Genomic DNA, 17,922 nt, shown 5'->3' on the forward strand with positions numbered 1-17,922 from the left:
TCAAATTGCATGCTTCTTTATTAATTAGATTTTACGTACATGTTTGCAATATATTTTATACATAACACTAAATATAATGGCTATAATACTTTTCGTGTGTAAAATATGTAATTATAGCTATAATAATTTTCTCGCCTTGTTTGTGTAGCGTATTTATATGAAGCCATAATTCATGGTGTTAGCTTTCTATAGTGATACCGATCGCCGTTTAATTTTTTTTAAACAGTGACCTATTTTCGCTTGTAGAATATAATGTTTATATTATGCTTGTGATGATTGAGATGATTTCATTTTAGGATTTCGATGGAGAATTTCATAAATCAAAATATTAAAGCACATATTGGGTTCAGTCGTTTTCACGTTTACTCACGAATTAAAGTATAAAAGCACCGTAAAGAAATTCAGTCTTTGCCACAATTCGAAGTTTCCAATTCCACATATCTTTTTAATCCACTATGATAGACCTTAGATATTTCAAACTATTTTGTCAAATAATCCAAGTTTGAAAAATCAAAGGTTTACACCATCAGATTGCAAAGATATTGGGATTAGAAAATTTGATTTTGTGGCAAAGACTCAATTTCTTTGCCATTTAATTCCAATCAAGCAAGTCTCACTTCTGGACCCGAGGGCTGAAATTACCTATGCTTTTTTGTCAAAATAATCAGTTTTATTAAAAATATTAAATTTAAAACTATTTTTGGATGCAACTTGCTAGGAAATGATTTTTGCCTGTAAAAGTTGAATCCCTCAACTTTGATATTTAAACCTTTGCTTAGAAAGTACCGAGTTCCACGATCAAAATTTGCCAAGTCAGAGTTTTATGAGTTATGATCGGAAATACAAACATCCTGATAAACAAACTACTTATATATTAAGATGAATACAATTTATTGATAAAATCCAATAAATATACTAGAACTCCGTTTTATGTCATGAAACACAACGGTTGTGCAGTGTGCAATAGACCCATTTTACTCAAAATGTTTATTTTAAATAAAATGTTTGCTTTAAATATCACCATATACGCTAATGATTTCATCTTCAAATTCCACAATTTTGGATGAAAAATTGTTAAAACATTTAGTCATCTAGAGACTATATGTAAAAAGTAAAATATCTTGGGGAACTCGGAACATTGGTTGTTTTACGAATTATCCAGTTCTGATGTTAATTAGCCAAAAAAAATTAGCCAAAAACATTATATTATACAGTAATAACCAAAAAACTGTGAAATAGGAAGGCGACTTAATAGCAATACTGTATTTGATGTTGTTACAAAGCGAATAGTTTTACTAGACACTTATTAAATCCCAAATAAAGTGAAACGGGTATGTTTACACTGCACAATTGCTGTAACCTATACTTATCGGACTATTTAAAGTCATAAATTAAGTCTAAAAGTCGTCTTCCTATTCTACAGTTTTCTGGTTTTCACTGTTGTTAAGTCAAATTATATGTACTAATGAAAAAAAAACTTTACTTTGCCGTATGCATACTTGCAAATTATTCGGTGAAAAAAGGTTAATCTTTTGCAAAAAGATTTTTACAAATGTACTTACAATATGTGCAAAGTCTGCTTAATTTTGGAATTGACTTTTCAAAAAGCCATAAGTCATTAATGCCCAAAGATACTTACAAATTGGATAATCATTTATTTAATAGTTTTTATTTTGATAATTGGTTTTTTATGCATCACATTTTCCAGAGTCCGCCATTAGCAATATCCAATCTCTGAAGAAAAAAAACTTATTTTTAAAAATTCTAAAAGAAGCATAAAAGTGTTTTAATTAAGAACATGAAAATAAGAATAATATATAATCAATGGGTAATTGTTTCATCCACGATAAAATGTTTGATTGTGTGGAACTTGCAATGAAAAAGATTAATAGAGAGGAATGAAGTGTATTATGAAATAAGTATGACAAATTAGGATAAGTCAAGACTGCTAAGGACAGTTTTATTGTAAGTAGGTAATAGCTATAGTAAATAAGATGATAAGTTTTCTATAGCCTTCATATCCACTATTCATCTCACCTTAGTTCTATATCCTTGATAACCCTAGCCCCTCTCCTTAGTTCAATATATTTCCCTGATAACCCTTAGCCCCCTCTTCTTAGTTCTATATCCCCTTGATAACTCTATCCCTCTCTCCTTATGGTTATATATGTCCTTGAAACCCCCTACTTTTTGTGTAATACCCTTAACCCGGGTATAGGAAGACACTTATAGACTCAAGTTATGATTTTTAATAATCAATGAACCTAAAAATATAGCAATTATGCTATGTTTTGAACACAGGAATATTTGGGTTATTAATTTAATTTTCAATCTACTAAAAAAAACTATTTACAACATCAAATACATATTAAAGGATTGCTCAAATTTTGACCTCCTTTTCCATAGTTTTGTGGGTACCACTGTATATCTCCTTGATTACCTGTGCGCTGCTACCCTAGCGTATATACCATAGGTATCTTTCCTAGCACATCCAGTTCCTCTGTTAGTTACACCCACTAGATACGCCTTTCCATCCTTTACAGTCCACAGAGGTCCTCCGGAATCACCTACAGTGATCGGCGTTTATATCAATACAATGAAGACGACTTTTCTATTTATCAATATCTAACATGCTATTCTCAAATAACAAGATTACCAGTATAAAAAAGAGAAGTTGATAATTGATAGCTCCGCTTTGTTTTTATGTTTACGTGTATCCAGGCTGTTTAAAAGTTTCGTAAAATCTAAAATTTAAATAAAAATTCGTTGAAATTGTATTGATATATACGACACAACTTTAGTTTAGTTTTTATACCAAGGAATTGAATTTTTACCAAAAATTGGAAAATCTTATTTTGTGACAAACCCTTTTGGAAAACTAAGAATGAAGAAATGTTCAGAAACCAAAAAGTGCATTTTTTGATTGATTGATTAAGTTAACTAACATTCGATCTCAAAAGATGATAAAATTGTGAAAATTACTTTTTCGGAAAATTTTAACTTTCACTTAATCAATGGTTTCCCCGACGAAATTATCTTCGGTGAAGTAAATTTTCCTTATCCACGTGGATTTAACGGTTCTGTCAATATTTCAGAAAGCTGTGACTTTTGATCACAATTTGACTCCTAATACATAACTTTATAGCCTTTTTTCTTAAATAATTTTTTGTTGAATTTAGAATGAAAAAGTATAAAATAAACAAATCTGTAAGTTTAAAGATTGTTGAAATATAGACCAAAACACGTTTGATTTCAAATAAAAAAACAGGATGCTTCTCTCGTTGGTTAGTTCAGTGTGTAGCGGTTGTAAATAATTATCACCTCTTCTATAGAAAGAAAACAAAGTGGCAAATTGAATAGGAAAATTCTTAACTTTATTGCTAGAACTAGAAAAACTGGATTTTTTTGTGAATCAGAGTTTTTAAACTAATTTTTAGTTTTATTCTTCAACCTTGGCAAGTATCACTTCCTCCCCAGATTTCCTGACTCACTGTTTCATTTGCAATAAAGGTTTCTCCAACTAGTAATTAAAAAGGATTTAATTTAAAGTCCAAAAAAGAGGCATTATATCTAACAACTGGATCTGATCAATAATGTGAAAAATATGTTTGTTCTTCTAGGTTTATAAATGTTTAATTTTGATAATTACAAGAGTTTGTTCTTGCAGTATGAAATGCGCGAGTCACTCTTGTAGTGAAACCATATTTTAAATTTATCAGCTTTCAAAAATTGCAAACATTACTATCGACTTCATACTTGATCTGACAAAGCTTTTAAGGTTACCGTTGTGAATCAGCATTGCCATCTTTGCATGGGGATTAACTTAATAAACATAGAAAAAAAGGCCTTATCTTAAACCTTTAGTTATTTTCTATTCAAAAAGTTAAAAAATTGGCGTTTTTATTCTATATTTTATTTTTTTAAATGTCACTCAGAATGTTGTAATGTGTTATTTCCATTTAATACATTTCCAAAGCTTGTCCGAATTGTAAAAAGTAAAAATAGCTGGATCAGGAGTTACCCAATTATTTTCTCAAAACTGTGTCCATGAGCAAAAATGAAATATCCTCCCTTTTGGACCAAAAATTGATCACTTCTAATTGTGATTTCCGTAAAGGATTGAGATTAAGATACTCCTACCTTTGATGAATGTAGTGAGGGTAAATTTCTTCTCCTTAGCTCCACAAAGTTCAAGCGCTTTCTCAGGTCTATTCGCCAGGGTTTCTGCATGTAGCAGGTATTTCTAAATATTTAAAAAAAAATCTTCTGACGAATTTCCCGGATAAAGAATAACATTTTCAGTTTTAAAAAAATAATGTTAAAAAATAACATATATTTTACCTCTGACCTTTTTTGACATTCCTGAATTAAATTTATATTTTTTTTATTTGCAGCTTTTTGCTAAAGATCGTTGTAAAGACTTTATGAAAAGTGTATGATTACTACAATTCTAAGCTAAATAGAAATTTAAATCTAAAAATTTTTTTATATTCAGTGATAAACATCATGAGATTAGATGAAATAAAAGGCAATTGTTTTAATAATAAAATTTTCCTGTTCTGATAGAGCCGTGATTTCAGCTTCCTAAAAACGTAATTATTAATTTTTCGAATTGATTTTTTATGTGCAATACTGTTTTTCCCTGTGCAAGGCTAGGTACAACCGTACACCGATTTGGATCTAAGGTGAATTTACGTACAATTGGATAATTGGTATACAAACTAATACTACCTGCAAATCATTTGCTTTAGTAAACTGGAAGCACATTTTATCACAGTATCCCCATCCTACATGGGCAGATACATCATTTCTAAAGAATAATAATATTTCGATAGTTGTAAACAACAATGATAGAATTAAGAAAGACAGCAAATCTTAGGGATTGTTAAAAAATTGACCGGACTTTTTGTATTTTCAGAATTGACAGAAATATTAGCCGTTTATGTAATTTTGTCTTTTTTCAACAAAGTAGTTTCTGGGCATGTTTGTTTATATTGTCATCAATCTTTAAAACTCATAGACCTTAAATTAATCGATTTCCGGTTGAAAGTAAAATTACTCATTTTCTTGTTTTGTTGTTGTTGTTCACCAGGCTGTTTTTAATTTTAATTTGATTTACGTATTTTGATTTTAACTTTACCCTATAGTGTCCATAAATAGTAAATTCTAATTAACTATAACCATTACGTTACAAGTTTGAACAATTACCTGTTTTCAATTTCAAGAAACTGGTCATCTTCTGGGCAAAATCCAGGCTCACCCATCTTAAAAAAAAAACATATTTTATGATATCTTTAAAAAAAAATTCTGATGTTTTGTGAGAAACGAATCAACTCCCCCCAGCTAGTCGTCGCCCAGTTTTCTTAATGGATAATTCCAAACATTGGTGAATAAATGAAATTTAACTTTATCTAACATCTAACAGAATGTATATTTTTTTACCACCGATTTTAGATTTTGGATTTGAATGTGATTGTTTGGCAAGCACCAACAGCAAATAAGTTTAGTGTTAAGAAACCAAATAAAAAATGTCTAGATTTTCCACTAGCAATTATGATTTTCATTCTAAATTACTAAATATAATAAAAAAGAACCGAATTTTGTTTTATAAAATGTACCTTAGTCCCCTCTACACAGACAGCACACCAGCTTGCTACTCCGTCAAAAGATGGAGGATGACAAGTCCTGATTGTTCCATCTACAGATATCAATGCTTTAGCCTAAACAGATATCAATGCTTTAGCCTAAACAGAAATCAATGCTTTAGCCTAAACAGATATCAATGCTTTAGCCTATACAGATATCAATGCTTTAGCCTATAAAGATATCAATGCTTTAGCCTAAACAGATATCTATGCTTAAGCCTAACAGATATCAATGCTTTAGCCTTAACAGATATCAAAGCTTTAACCTAAACAGATATCAATGCTTTAGCATAAACAGATATCACTGCTGTAGCCTAAACAGTTTTTAATCTTTAGTCTAAACAGATATTTATGCTTTAGCATGAACAGTTATTAATGCTTGACCTAAAAAGATATTAATGCTTTTTCTATACAAATATTAATGTTTTAGTCTGAAAAGATATCAATTCTTTAGCCTAAATAAATATTAATGATTTAGCCCAAACAGATATCAATGCTATTTAGCCGAAACAGATATGAATGCTTTAGCCTATACAAATATAGATGCTTTGGCTTAGCAGATATCAATGCCTTAGCCTAAATAGATATTAATGATAAAGCTTAAAAAGATATGAATGCTTTAGCCTAAACGGATATTAATGCTTTTGCCTAAACAAATATAAATGCTTTAGCCTAAACAGACATCAATGTTTTAGCTTTAACAGATATAAATGCTTTAGTCTAAACAGATATCAATACTTTAGCTTAGCATATATTAATTTTTTAGCATTAAGAGATATCAATGCTTTAGCCTTAACAGATATCAATACTTGAGTCAAATAGATATCAATGCTTTAGCGTAAAAAGATATCAATGCTATAGCCTAAACAAATATCAATGCTTTAGCCTGCACAGATATAAGCTTTTTTCTATACAGATATCAATCCTTTAGCCTAAACAGATATCAATGCTTTAGCCTAATCAGATATTGAATGCTTTAGCCTAAACAGATATCAATACTTTAGCCTAAACAGATATTGAATGCTTTAGCCTAAACAGATATCATTGCTTTAGCCTATACAGATATCAATGCTTTAGCCTATACAGATATCAATGCTTTAGCCTATACAGATATTGAATGCTTTAGCCTAAACAAATGAAAAATTTTTTGAATTTAACCCCCCTGAAATATTCATACCTTAGAATATGCTGGATGTTGGTTTCTAAACTCTTTACATTCAGGATCTCTATCTGCTGGACTGAACTTACAATATTTTCACAGCAGATAACTTAAACAAATTGTATACAAGGTTACCCTAAAACCATAAGACTGCAAAGACGACTATATGGAATTTATAATCAGTCTTAATTCTTGGTTCCCTGGTTATATCACTTGTTTCTTTCTTTGTCAAATCAATTTATCAAATCAATTTGACCAACAAACGACCGTAATGTAATGACATTAGATTGGGAACCCAGCGTTGTCTGGAATTTTTTTTTTAAAGTCAACATATTTTACTTAGAACCGAGTTCCGAACGGACATCCACACAGATAGACAGACAAACAAACAGAGATTACTACTTTATATAAATAAATAAGAGATTACTACTTTAAATATAAATAAGAGCTTCAAACGATATTTAAAACACATTCAGTGGACCCTAGATGGCTCAGTTTCTTTTACCATAATACTTTTGCCATAAATACTTTTGCCATAATTACATTAGCCATAATACATTTGCCATAAGTAACACTTGCAATAAATTACACTTGCCATAAGTTACACTTGACAAAATGGTTACACTTGACAAAATGGTTACACTTGCTATAATTACACTTGCCATAATTAAAATTAAATTTGGTTAGAATTAACAAGCACATCTATGTATTTTTTTAATTACAAATTAAATACAAATTACAAATCTAATTCAGAGCCAGTTCGAATTCGGGTTCGAATTCTATCTGAGCACATTTTAACCGAACATTTCCAATATTTCACTTCTGTAGACAAGGCATTGGCTACATAGGTGTAGTTGTTGCTGTCTCGAATCATTGGTTTACCCTTACTTGTGGTCTCAAAGGTCACCAAAGGGTCCTCCATTGTGAGAAAATATGGAGATAAACTTGTGTCAACTGTTCTGTTTTAAAACAATGAGAAAACCAAAGTTGGGAATTTTCATGGAAAAATTTCACTAATTTACAATAAAAAAGACATATTTATATCTTTATAAAATTAGAAAATTATGACAAAAGTAGTTATAGCAAGTGTAATTATGGCAAGTGTAACTTATGGCAAGTGTGACTTATGGCATGTGTCACTTATGGCAAAGGTATTATGCCAAGTGTAATTATGGCAAAAGTATTATTGCAAATGAAACTGAGCCCACTAGATCCAGTTATCAATTATCTATAGGTGTGACATACAAATTATTTACAGTTTGGAAATATATATATTTGTATTAAAATGTAAGTTCCCTGGCAAAATTAAGACAGGCATTCTCCACTTCAAACAGATCATTGTTCATAGCAAAATATTTCCGACACTAAAAGAAACCAATCTTTTTTGTAATTAATTAATTTCAAAATTATGTTTGCAGGGCTGTCAATGTCCATAAATTTTAAGATTTGCGTGTTTGGCCAAACAACTTGATGGTACATCAAAATTTAAATAGGAAATAAGAAGAATGAAACTAGAAATTTATAAAATGTTTTCGTTGTCAAAGCCGAAAGAAGTCTTATTCCGATACTAAAATGAATAGGTGTCTAATCCCTGTTTAATTTCTTACCCTGTTAAATCAGAACACACATAAATTTTGCCGATTTACTTTACTTATATAGTCTGTATATAAATATACTGTTGTTGACTTGAAAAGTCACTATAATAAAATAAAGAGATCTAAAATGGATATTTCTAACATTTTTTTAAAACGAAAGTGTTTTGAAATATTTGCATTTAAGGCGGAGTTAAAATTGGTTGATTTAGAAATTAACAAAGGAATTATGGATGGATATTTGATGGTACTTCATGGGAGTGTTGTAGAGCTTCATGTTGGTGGAGCAGATCAACAGGAACTGGGGCAACAGGGCTTATCCAACCTAGTAGGCAGAGATCGCGGCTTTATCATGCTGGATTTGAGCGATTATGTTGTCTCTGGAAGTGGAGTGCATGATAAACTGGGAACCCTCGGGTAAGCCTGTCTGCTGCTAATTGAGTATCTGCGTCATCATCATAAAGGAGTCAAGAGGCTCCCTGTGTCGGAGATGTTACTAGTTCAACTGTCCTAACATGACTGAATACCCGGGAGCTGGGATGAACGGGGATTCGACATGTGGGCACTACATGAGGAGGAAATGGATCTTGAGTACACATACATCTAGAGAAAAGGCTGGGGCATTTGAGTCGGAAAAATCGTCTTCCTTATATTTCGAATTAATTTTAACAACTGTACAGATATCTTTAGTTCCTTAAAATCAGCCCGGTACTTGAAATTAACCGGAGTTTATCATGAACATCTAAGTTTAAAACATCAAAATTTGACAACATCAGGTTGCAGAGATTTAGGAATTAGAAAATTTTAGTTTGTGGCAAATACTCAATTTCGTTTGTGAGGCATGATGTGTATTTTCAAGTATGGTAAACAAGCCCTTTAACTCACCGGTCTATATTCCTCCGGACCACCAAGACCTAGAACGTTTTTAAAGTAAAACAGAAATCCTCATTTTTATAAGTTTAAAACGTAAAGCATTTTATTGAAAAAAAATAATGTACAGGGGCACCTTCAAAGGATCAAACTTTAATGACGAACTGAAATTTGTTTAATATGACCATTAGAAGTTACAATATTATAGACTGCCATGAAATATGATCATTAGAAGTTACAATATTATAGAATCTTCATATCTCGGGCAATATTGAAAGCACAAAAAAGGCAGACCACATTTTGGAAATGGCAGGACAAGGGAAATTTTGTGATTAATATCTCTAGAAGTTTACTTCTAAAATCAGATTGACAAAAAAACGCAGCAAATTATATCAAAAATCAAGACGACATTCAAGTCGTCCTGCATACTGTCATGTTTCGTGGGACACCCTGTATTACACATGACGTGAAAAGTGTCAAACTCAAATATACCAAGAAAGACAACAATTTCTCCCATTAGTTGACATGTTTCCCAAGATAAAAATAAAAAAGTGTGAAACCAGAAAAAAAGAAAAAAAATGCTGGAACGCACTTTATTATCACTATTGTTAATTTTTTTTTCCGAACACATAAAACTGTTGGCACTTGTAAGGAAAGAATACAGCTGTACCGAGAGTGTACAAATTCTACGTTATCATCTATTGTACTTGATAATCTATTTAAAAAAGACAAAATATGTGAAGAATGCCATTTTTAGTAAGATAAGAATACGACATTTTATAAATTCTTTCAGGATCTCAGAAACTCTGGGGTTAAATGTAGAAAAGGGTATTGTACAGTTAATACCTGTGTTGCAACTATTTCGCTCAAAAAGTTCTCCGTATCCAGTAACGTATGCACTGATATCATGATCCTTTAAAAAAGTTTCCTTTTTTGTGTAGAATATGCCTTTCAAAAAAAAGTTTCTCGGGAATTTCTCGTTACCAATTTTTACTTGCCAAAATAAATCAATAGAAGAATGCATCTTTGATCTACCAGGTTAATATTTCAAAATAATTTACCCGTATATTCTTTACTCGAACTATTTTGAAAACTCAATTTGAAAAAATGTAATCTGAAAATTCTTCAGTTCACCTGGAAACCTAAACATAAAGATATAATTGTTTCTCATTTATATTATTCCAATTTTATTTGCATTTTCAACTTTGTTTTCGTTTCAAGAAAATCATTGCAAAGTTCATGATTTTAAACCACAAAGAATAAAAAAAAGTAATTTCGTTTTTTAAGTTTTTCTCATGTATTTATGTTTTGAATTAAGGTTCAAGCAAAAATGGGACTGGCCATAGCAATGATTTAAGTTTTTGCTGTTTAATCAATTTATTGATCAAATAATCCATTAATAATTCAAATGATCAATTAATCAGATATTCAATTGATCAATAAAGCAATTAATCCGTAAATCAATAATTCAATTATTAAATCAATCAATTAATTAATCTATTAAAATTTGATAAAACAATACCTGGAGGTGGCAGACAGATTGGAGAAACCTTGAGAGGAGAAGAAAAATCAAATGGTTTCCGAACCTTCACTAGAGCAATATCATTCTGTACTCTCTAAATACAAAAATGAATAATCTAGCGCCATTATTTTATAAACCAGAAGTTCCTCCTTTCAGAAGATAATTTTATTTGATCCTCAATGAGTGTCATTATCCTGCTAATTTATTAGGCCCGTCGCGTCGTCGTCGGAATTTAAGGTGGAGATTTAAAGAGTTCCATATTTGATGTTACATCTGAAAATTGCATTTTTGTTTTGTGACTTGCAAATTTATGTCTGAAATGCACACGAGACGATGAATAAAATTAATATCTATATCATTTCCAATCTAATAGTGGGTTACAGGGAAACGTTGTGAATCGATCATGTATCGCTTTGAATAAACAAATCACTTGAAATTACATTAACTTGAAGGCTACGGAAATTTATACATTGACAGATAAAACGTAGAAAAATTTAAAAACTAATTTTAAAATGTATAATAAAAGTTTCTTAGGTTATTATTATCAAAGTTTTATGAGATTAGATCAAATCTTTTATGTAAATTTTTCATCAAAGTTTCGTGTCCTACATATCATCTAATATTATGCCCCCCAAAAAATCAAAATGTTTTCCCAATCAGAAACAGGATGTTTTCCCAATCAGAAACAAAATGTTTTCCCAATCAGAAATAAAATGTTTTTCGTTCATTTCTGCTTATTTTTACCTTGTTCAAAATAAACTGTGGATGTATTACGATTTCATCAACTGGGCTAACACCGGGACCTTAAACAAACTTTTAAAAAAAATAATAATAAATTATTTTAAATAATTTGTTTCACTAAAAGAATTTAAAAAAAAAATATCTAACTAATAACTATCAAAGCATGAAACCAATATGTCACTCTTGGTCTTTGAAAATGAACTGTTTTCACCTGTAGCTTGATATTGTAACTCGAGAACTTGAGACTTCGAATAGCTGGGAGCAAATCCTTGAAAAGTCTTAATTTTTTAAACATTATTTTTTCACAAAAAACCATATTTTAGTTTGACGCTGATTTTAAATGAAAATAAAGTGTGAATTATGATAAAGGATTGTTTAAGTACACAGATAAAAATGTAAGACCTAGAAATCACATGCAACAGTTTTAAACTTTGCAGCCTCAAATTCAAGCTATCGATCGTCAACTTTGAAGAGTTTTAAGTGGTCGATAAAATGTTTTCTATTGTGGATAACCTGTAATATACATGCTTCATTACCCCCCCCCCCTTTACCTCCCTCACCCGTAGTCTGACCGCCCTCCCCCGCTCCCAGCCCCTCTCACTTATCTCCCCCTCCTCCCCGATTATTTACCAGGTACAAACACCATTGTATTGGTGGCAGTTCGAGGATCTGCAAACGAGACCAAATTAGCTGAAAAAAAAGATAATAATAAAGTTTTTAATTTAATAACTTTTAATATTTATATATTCAAGACGAATTTGTTTATTTAATGTATGATTTCCAACAAGCTTTTTGCGAATTGCCAGTTTAAGAATCAACAGTTTGAAAGCTTCTTTTTTCCATGCTGTTGGAACTCAACAATTGAAATCAAAAGTCGTCTTCATTGTTCCGATATTACAAAGACGACTGTTTACTGAAAGAACCCCTACCATCTTCAAAATATCGAACTTGAAGGATATCGGACAAATTTGTTTAACCCGAACTTTCTGTCCAGAAGTTCGTGAAAGTATTTGTGATTCACAAGAGCAAATTAAATTTAATTTTACGAACAAAATGTCAAGGATTCTGTTTGCAAAGAGCCAAAGTTTCCATATTAGATTTTTGTTTGTTTTTCAATTTACCTTTTCCATACTTTGGTAATCCGCTTTCTGTTCTTCCAGATATCATTGCACCATCATTCTCAGTACATTCCCCATACTAGATTATACCATTTCAAGGGACTGTAATCGTAATTTCAAGTGACCCCCTTTCAAAGATAGCAACGCCCTTTTCACAACGGTACCCTTAAAAGCTTTGTCTGATCAGGCATGAATAAAATATCAATTTTTTATAATTTGTAACCGTTTATTTTTCACTGTGGTTTCCCTACACAGAGAATTGTGCATTTCTACTGCAGAAAACATTTAGCAATTTTCATAATTAGACTTTATTAAACCTTAAAAGGACGACGGTATCTTCTACATTAACAAACGATTTTATTGAACGATCGCTCAGTGAGAAAACGAACAAACTAGATGGAAAATGAACGATAGTTTTTAAACGAACGAAATAATTTTTTTTTCCAATTAAAAAACCGAACGCAACTTTTTATGCACAGTTGCAATCAGCAGCGCTGACAGCATAGTTGCAACCTTGCTTGCACAGTAGGAATGAACATCACTCTTAACATATTTCCTACCTTGCTTGCAGAGTAGCAATGAACATCACTCTCGACATATTTCCTACCTTGCTTGCACAGTAGCAATGAACATCACTCTCAACATATTTCCTACCTTGCTTGAACAGTAGCAATGAACATCACTCTCAACATATTTCCTACCTTGCTTGAACAGTAGCAATGTACATCACTCTCAACATATTTCCTACCTTGCCTGCACAGAAGCAATGAGATTCACTCTCAACATATTTCCTACCTTGCTTGCACAGTAGCAATGAACATCACTCTCCACATATTTCCTAACTTGCTTGCGCAGTAGCAATGAGCTTCACTCTCCACATATTTCCTACCTTGCTTGCGCAGTAGCAATGAGCATCACTCTCCACATATTTCCTACCTTGCTTGCACAGAAGCAAGGAGCTTCACTCTCCACATATTCCCTACCTTGCCTGCACAGTATCAATGAGAAGCACGAATAACATAATTCCTACCTTGCTTGCACAGTAGCAATGAGCTTCACTCTCCACATATTCCCTACCTTGCTTGCATAGTATCAATGAGTAGCACTTGTAACATAGTTCCTACCTTGCTTGCACAGAAGCAATGAGCAGCATTCATAACATAGTGTATACCTTGCTTTCACAAAACCAATGAGCAGCACTCATAGCAAAGTTCCAACTTTGCTTGCACAAAAGCAATGAGGAGCACTCATAACATATTTCCTACCTTGCTTGCACAGTAGCAATTAGTAGCACTAATAACATAGTTCCTACTTTGCTTGCACAGCAACAATGAGCAGCACTTATAACATAGTTCCTACCTTGCTTGCATAGTAGCAATGAGCTTCACTCTCCACATATTTCCTACCTCGCTTGCACAGTAGCAATGAGGAGCACTAATAACCTATAAGTTCATACCAAGATTGCACAGTAGCAATGAGCAGCACTTATAACATATTTCCTACCTTACTTGCACAGTAGCAATGAGCAGCACTTATAACATATTTCCTACCTTGCTTGCACAGTAGCANTATTTCCTACCTTGCTTGCACAGTAGCAATGAGCAGCACTTATAACATAGTTTTTGTTAATAATACTCCCCATACAGTAACCAATCAAACCCTTGTCTACCAATCCTAACACTCTGAAAACAAAAATAGAATTTTACATTTTTTTAAATTTAAAATTTGTAATACTGATTTACCTTATAAGTACAAGGGAAGGTCGTTTCATGCATGATTCCTTGACATCATACCCTCCAACTATCCTTGATTGCTTAAAACGGATTGTTTACGTATTTAAACAAAATACAAATTGTTGCTGAAGGGTGCTTATGGCTTGTACACAACGGTACTCTTTGCACCTTATATATCATTTAATAAAGGTGCAAAGGGTACCTTTGTGAATCGGACATGACAATCCATAAATGGAGTGTTGATATTGAAACTACGTATATAATTTGATAAAGCCGAATTCCTTTAAAATGCCAACATTCAATAACCAATAAATTCCGAATCTGTTCATCACTATATCTCTGCAACCTGAGTGTGTAAACCTTCGATATTTCAAAATTAAAATGATCTTATCTAACAGTATACTTAGTCTAAAATATTTAAGGTCTACAAAAATGGGTTGCAAAGATATAAGGATTAGAAATTAGTTTTGAGGAAATAATAACAACAAATCAAATAGTAACTCCTAACAAAAAGAAAAATAAAGAAAAACAAAGCGATGAACTAATTTCTCGTTTATTCTTGAAAGGATGTTTGTTAACTTTAATATATATTGTATTAATTTTCCTAACATAAATTTGCGTATTAAGTTTAGAAAATATTTGAGGAAAAACTCACAGGATTGAACGCTAAATTTATATCTGTGTCCAATATCTAAAAATATACAATAATTTATTATACTTTCGTATTTTATTATTAGTTTTATCAATTTAATTTTAATAGAAGGGTACAAACTTTTTAATTTATATAAATAAATATGATGCCAATAATGAACCCACAGTTTTATATAGACCTAGACAGGAATGATTTACGGCCAAGTAGGAAGGAACATATGGAAAATAAAATGTTTTCATTAAAAAATCCAAGTGAAGGGTTTTTAAATCCGATATGAAGAATCGTAAAATTATTAAAATTTTAAGCAAAAAGAAAAGTTTTACAATAATTGACGTTAAGATTTATTGTGTTTTTTTTCCTTTTGAGCTTCAAAACATTTTGCTGCTTCTTCTTGGTTATTTTTAAAAGCTCCACATTCACAACCAAAGTCCCCAAAACTAAAATTTAAGACAAAAAACTTATTTACAAAAAAAAATATTTTTGTATTTGTTGACATTAAAAACATCAAGTGCGAAGCAAAGAAAATTAGTTTATCTATTTTAGACCTGCGATTTATTTGATTGCAATACTTTTTTCGTACAATCGACCTATTACCAAGCAAGCAATAAGCAGAAGGATGGGTCGTATAAACTGAACAGCTGGTAAAAAAGCATGTCGAAATTAAGAAAACAACATATCGATTTTTAGGTTTAAGACCTTAAGGTATACTCTGAAGTGGCAATTATGTCGTTTCGGAATCATACATGTTTGTAATTTCTCATAAATCTTGCTTATACATATGAAATAATCTGAAGTCTTTATAATCTGAAGAACAATATAAAAAAATGTCAACCCATAAAGAAAGCAAAAAAGGTGAAGTGTTTTGAAGTGTTTTTAGGTGTTTTGTACCAACTCCGAAAATAAAACTCCATGAATTTTCATAAGATTTAAAATTGCAACCATGTCGTTTTGGAAACATTCATGTTTATTTTCTCAAAGATATTGCTTATTTAGAATTGCAACTTGTTTATAGTCGAAAACGAAGTTTTCCCATAAGTTATAAACCCCAACTAGATATGTGCAGTATTCAAATAAAAATTTAACTTGATTTTGAATCAATTCTTGATCCTCCTACCTGTTCTTGACGAGTAGTAGAATTATACAAATAATTGCAAAAAAAACATTTTTCATTTTAAATGAACTGATATCAGTCTAATCTAAATTTTACATTTGAAATTGTGAAGACATTATAAATCATGGTTTACGGGTACAATTAAGGAGTGACATATGATTTTTTCAAATATGAAATTTATAAATATTTCATTTTTTTTAAGTGTTATAAGATTTCACAGGCAAAGCCGTGTACTTCAGCTAGTAAATTAAATACATCATGTACTGTATATTTTCATCAGCAAAGATCTAAAGCACAACTGACAAAAACATTAGTTTTATTCATCTTATTCTTTATGAAGTATCCAGGTTGTTTATACACCGTCTAATTGATGAGACGATAATAAAAAGATTTTTAATGTCACTTGTTATATTCATGACCCCGATTAGTTTTGTATAATTTCGACGTAAATTATAAATATTTCAGCAACAATTTGAAAATACAAATTCTTTAAAACCATGAGACAAGTTTAAGATAGTTTTTCATTTAATTATCTGTGTCTCATAAAAGAAGCATCATGGTCTCTGAATCACAAATAAATAAAAATAAAATCCAAAATCCAAAATGATTATTCAACTGACACCATATTAGTTTTTATAGCATTCGATTATACTAATGTTGAGATTATTGGTATTTTTTTCAATCCATATTAGCGTTAATGGAATTTTTCTGCAAAATTGAAATCAATCATACAATTACGTGGAAGCATATTGAGTACCCATTTTTAAAAAAATAGTTGGTTTCAGACATTTATTTTTCCATGATTTTCATAAAAACTTCGTCAAACTAAAATGCATGCGTTTTTCGAAACATTGCTTTTAATCGCGACAAAAAAAAATGCGACTTCATTTCTTTATTTTTAAATACATTAATAGCAATACCTGTAGTTCAAGAACTACAAATACAAATAAATAAAAAAGTTTTTATATTCTTTATTTACTTTTTATGACATAGGTGTCATAGAATAAAACAATTTTAATTTAGTAAAAAAAATTAGATTTTTTTCTTTAGCCTTGGGTTTACTTTTAGATAACAACCTTAATTTAACTCAAACGCTGGACCAAATCAAGAATTCACTCTATGAAAGAAAATAAGCATCTTCTAAAAACCCCTTAAAATTTTCTAAAATAGAAAACGGGCTTATTCACATCAAACTCTAAATTTCCAATCCTTACTTCTCTGCAACCTGATGAACACGTTTGAAATATCAAAGATTAGAACCTCTGGTTGCAAAGATATAAGGGGAAAAAAATAACAATGCGAAACTAGCAATCAGTTCCTTTAGAGTAGTGAATGTATGAGCGGAGCCACTCTCGGAGGTACACTTTCAAGTGACACTTAGTTGCCGCTTTTGGATATTTTGAACTATTGGTGGCTGTTCAAAGCATCTACAAGATCCAATCTATTTCTAAATTTCATTTTGAATCCATCAGAAAAAAAACAGGGATTGGAAGCAGAAAAATCTCCAACTTAAAGTCAACATCTATCACCGCCAGGTTAAATCAAGGTTTATCTAATAAAGAGAACCCAGTTTGTTGACCAGTAATTCCAGCTGGTATTTTAATAATATACAAACATAATAAAGGGATTGTTTAAGTGACACCTCATTTAACAAATGCCAAAAAAATTACAAATGATTCACTTTCAGAAATTTGTATGGAAAAAAAATAGAGATTTAATTTAATTTTTCGATCAGAAAATTTGTTTCATCTGAAAACTGAAAAACAGATCTAGGTTTAA

At 31.0% G+C, this 17,922-nt stretch overlaps 1 protein-coding gene across 1 annotated transcript; it reads right to left on the reverse strand.

The window, feature by feature from the left end:
* Positions 1 to 1,635: 1,635 nt before the first annotated feature.
* LOC111714591 (uncharacterized) lies at positions 1,636 to 16,239 on the reverse strand. The gene is made up of 24 exons (XM_023489732.1): positions 16,147 to 16,239; positions 15,391 to 15,469; positions 15,036 to 15,071; positions 14,390 to 14,460; positions 14,227 to 14,329; positions 12,651 to 12,726; positions 12,160 to 12,219; positions 11,741 to 11,797; positions 11,533 to 11,591; positions 10,789 to 10,882; positions 10,401 to 10,408; positions 10,113 to 10,179; positions 9,282 to 9,310; positions 8,101 to 8,168; positions 6,823 to 6,883; positions 5,619 to 5,720; positions 5,209 to 5,264; positions 4,732 to 4,810; positions 4,555 to 4,584; positions 4,342 to 4,362; positions 4,141 to 4,243; positions 3,452 to 3,520; positions 2,441 to 2,567; positions 1,636 to 1,734 (listed from the first exon to the last, which is right to left on the reverse strand). The coding sequence occupies exons 1-24, from the start codon at positions 16,200 to 16,202 to the stop codon at positions 1,689 to 1,691; spliced, it is 1,557 nt and encodes a 518-aa protein (XP_023345500.1). The 5' UTR covers positions 16,203 to 16,239; the 3' UTR covers positions 1,636 to 1,688.
* Between the last annotated feature and the right edge of the window lie 1,683 nt (positions 16,240 to 17,922).

This window comes from Eurytemora carolleeae, unplaced genomic scaffold (genome assembly GCF_000591075.1).
Source record: "Eurytemora carolleeae unplaced genomic scaffold, Eaff_2.0 scaffold1607, whole genome shotgun sequence".
Classification (NCBI taxonomy): Eukaryota; Metazoa; Arthropoda; class Copepoda; order Calanoida; family Temoridae; genus Eurytemora; species Eurytemora carolleeae.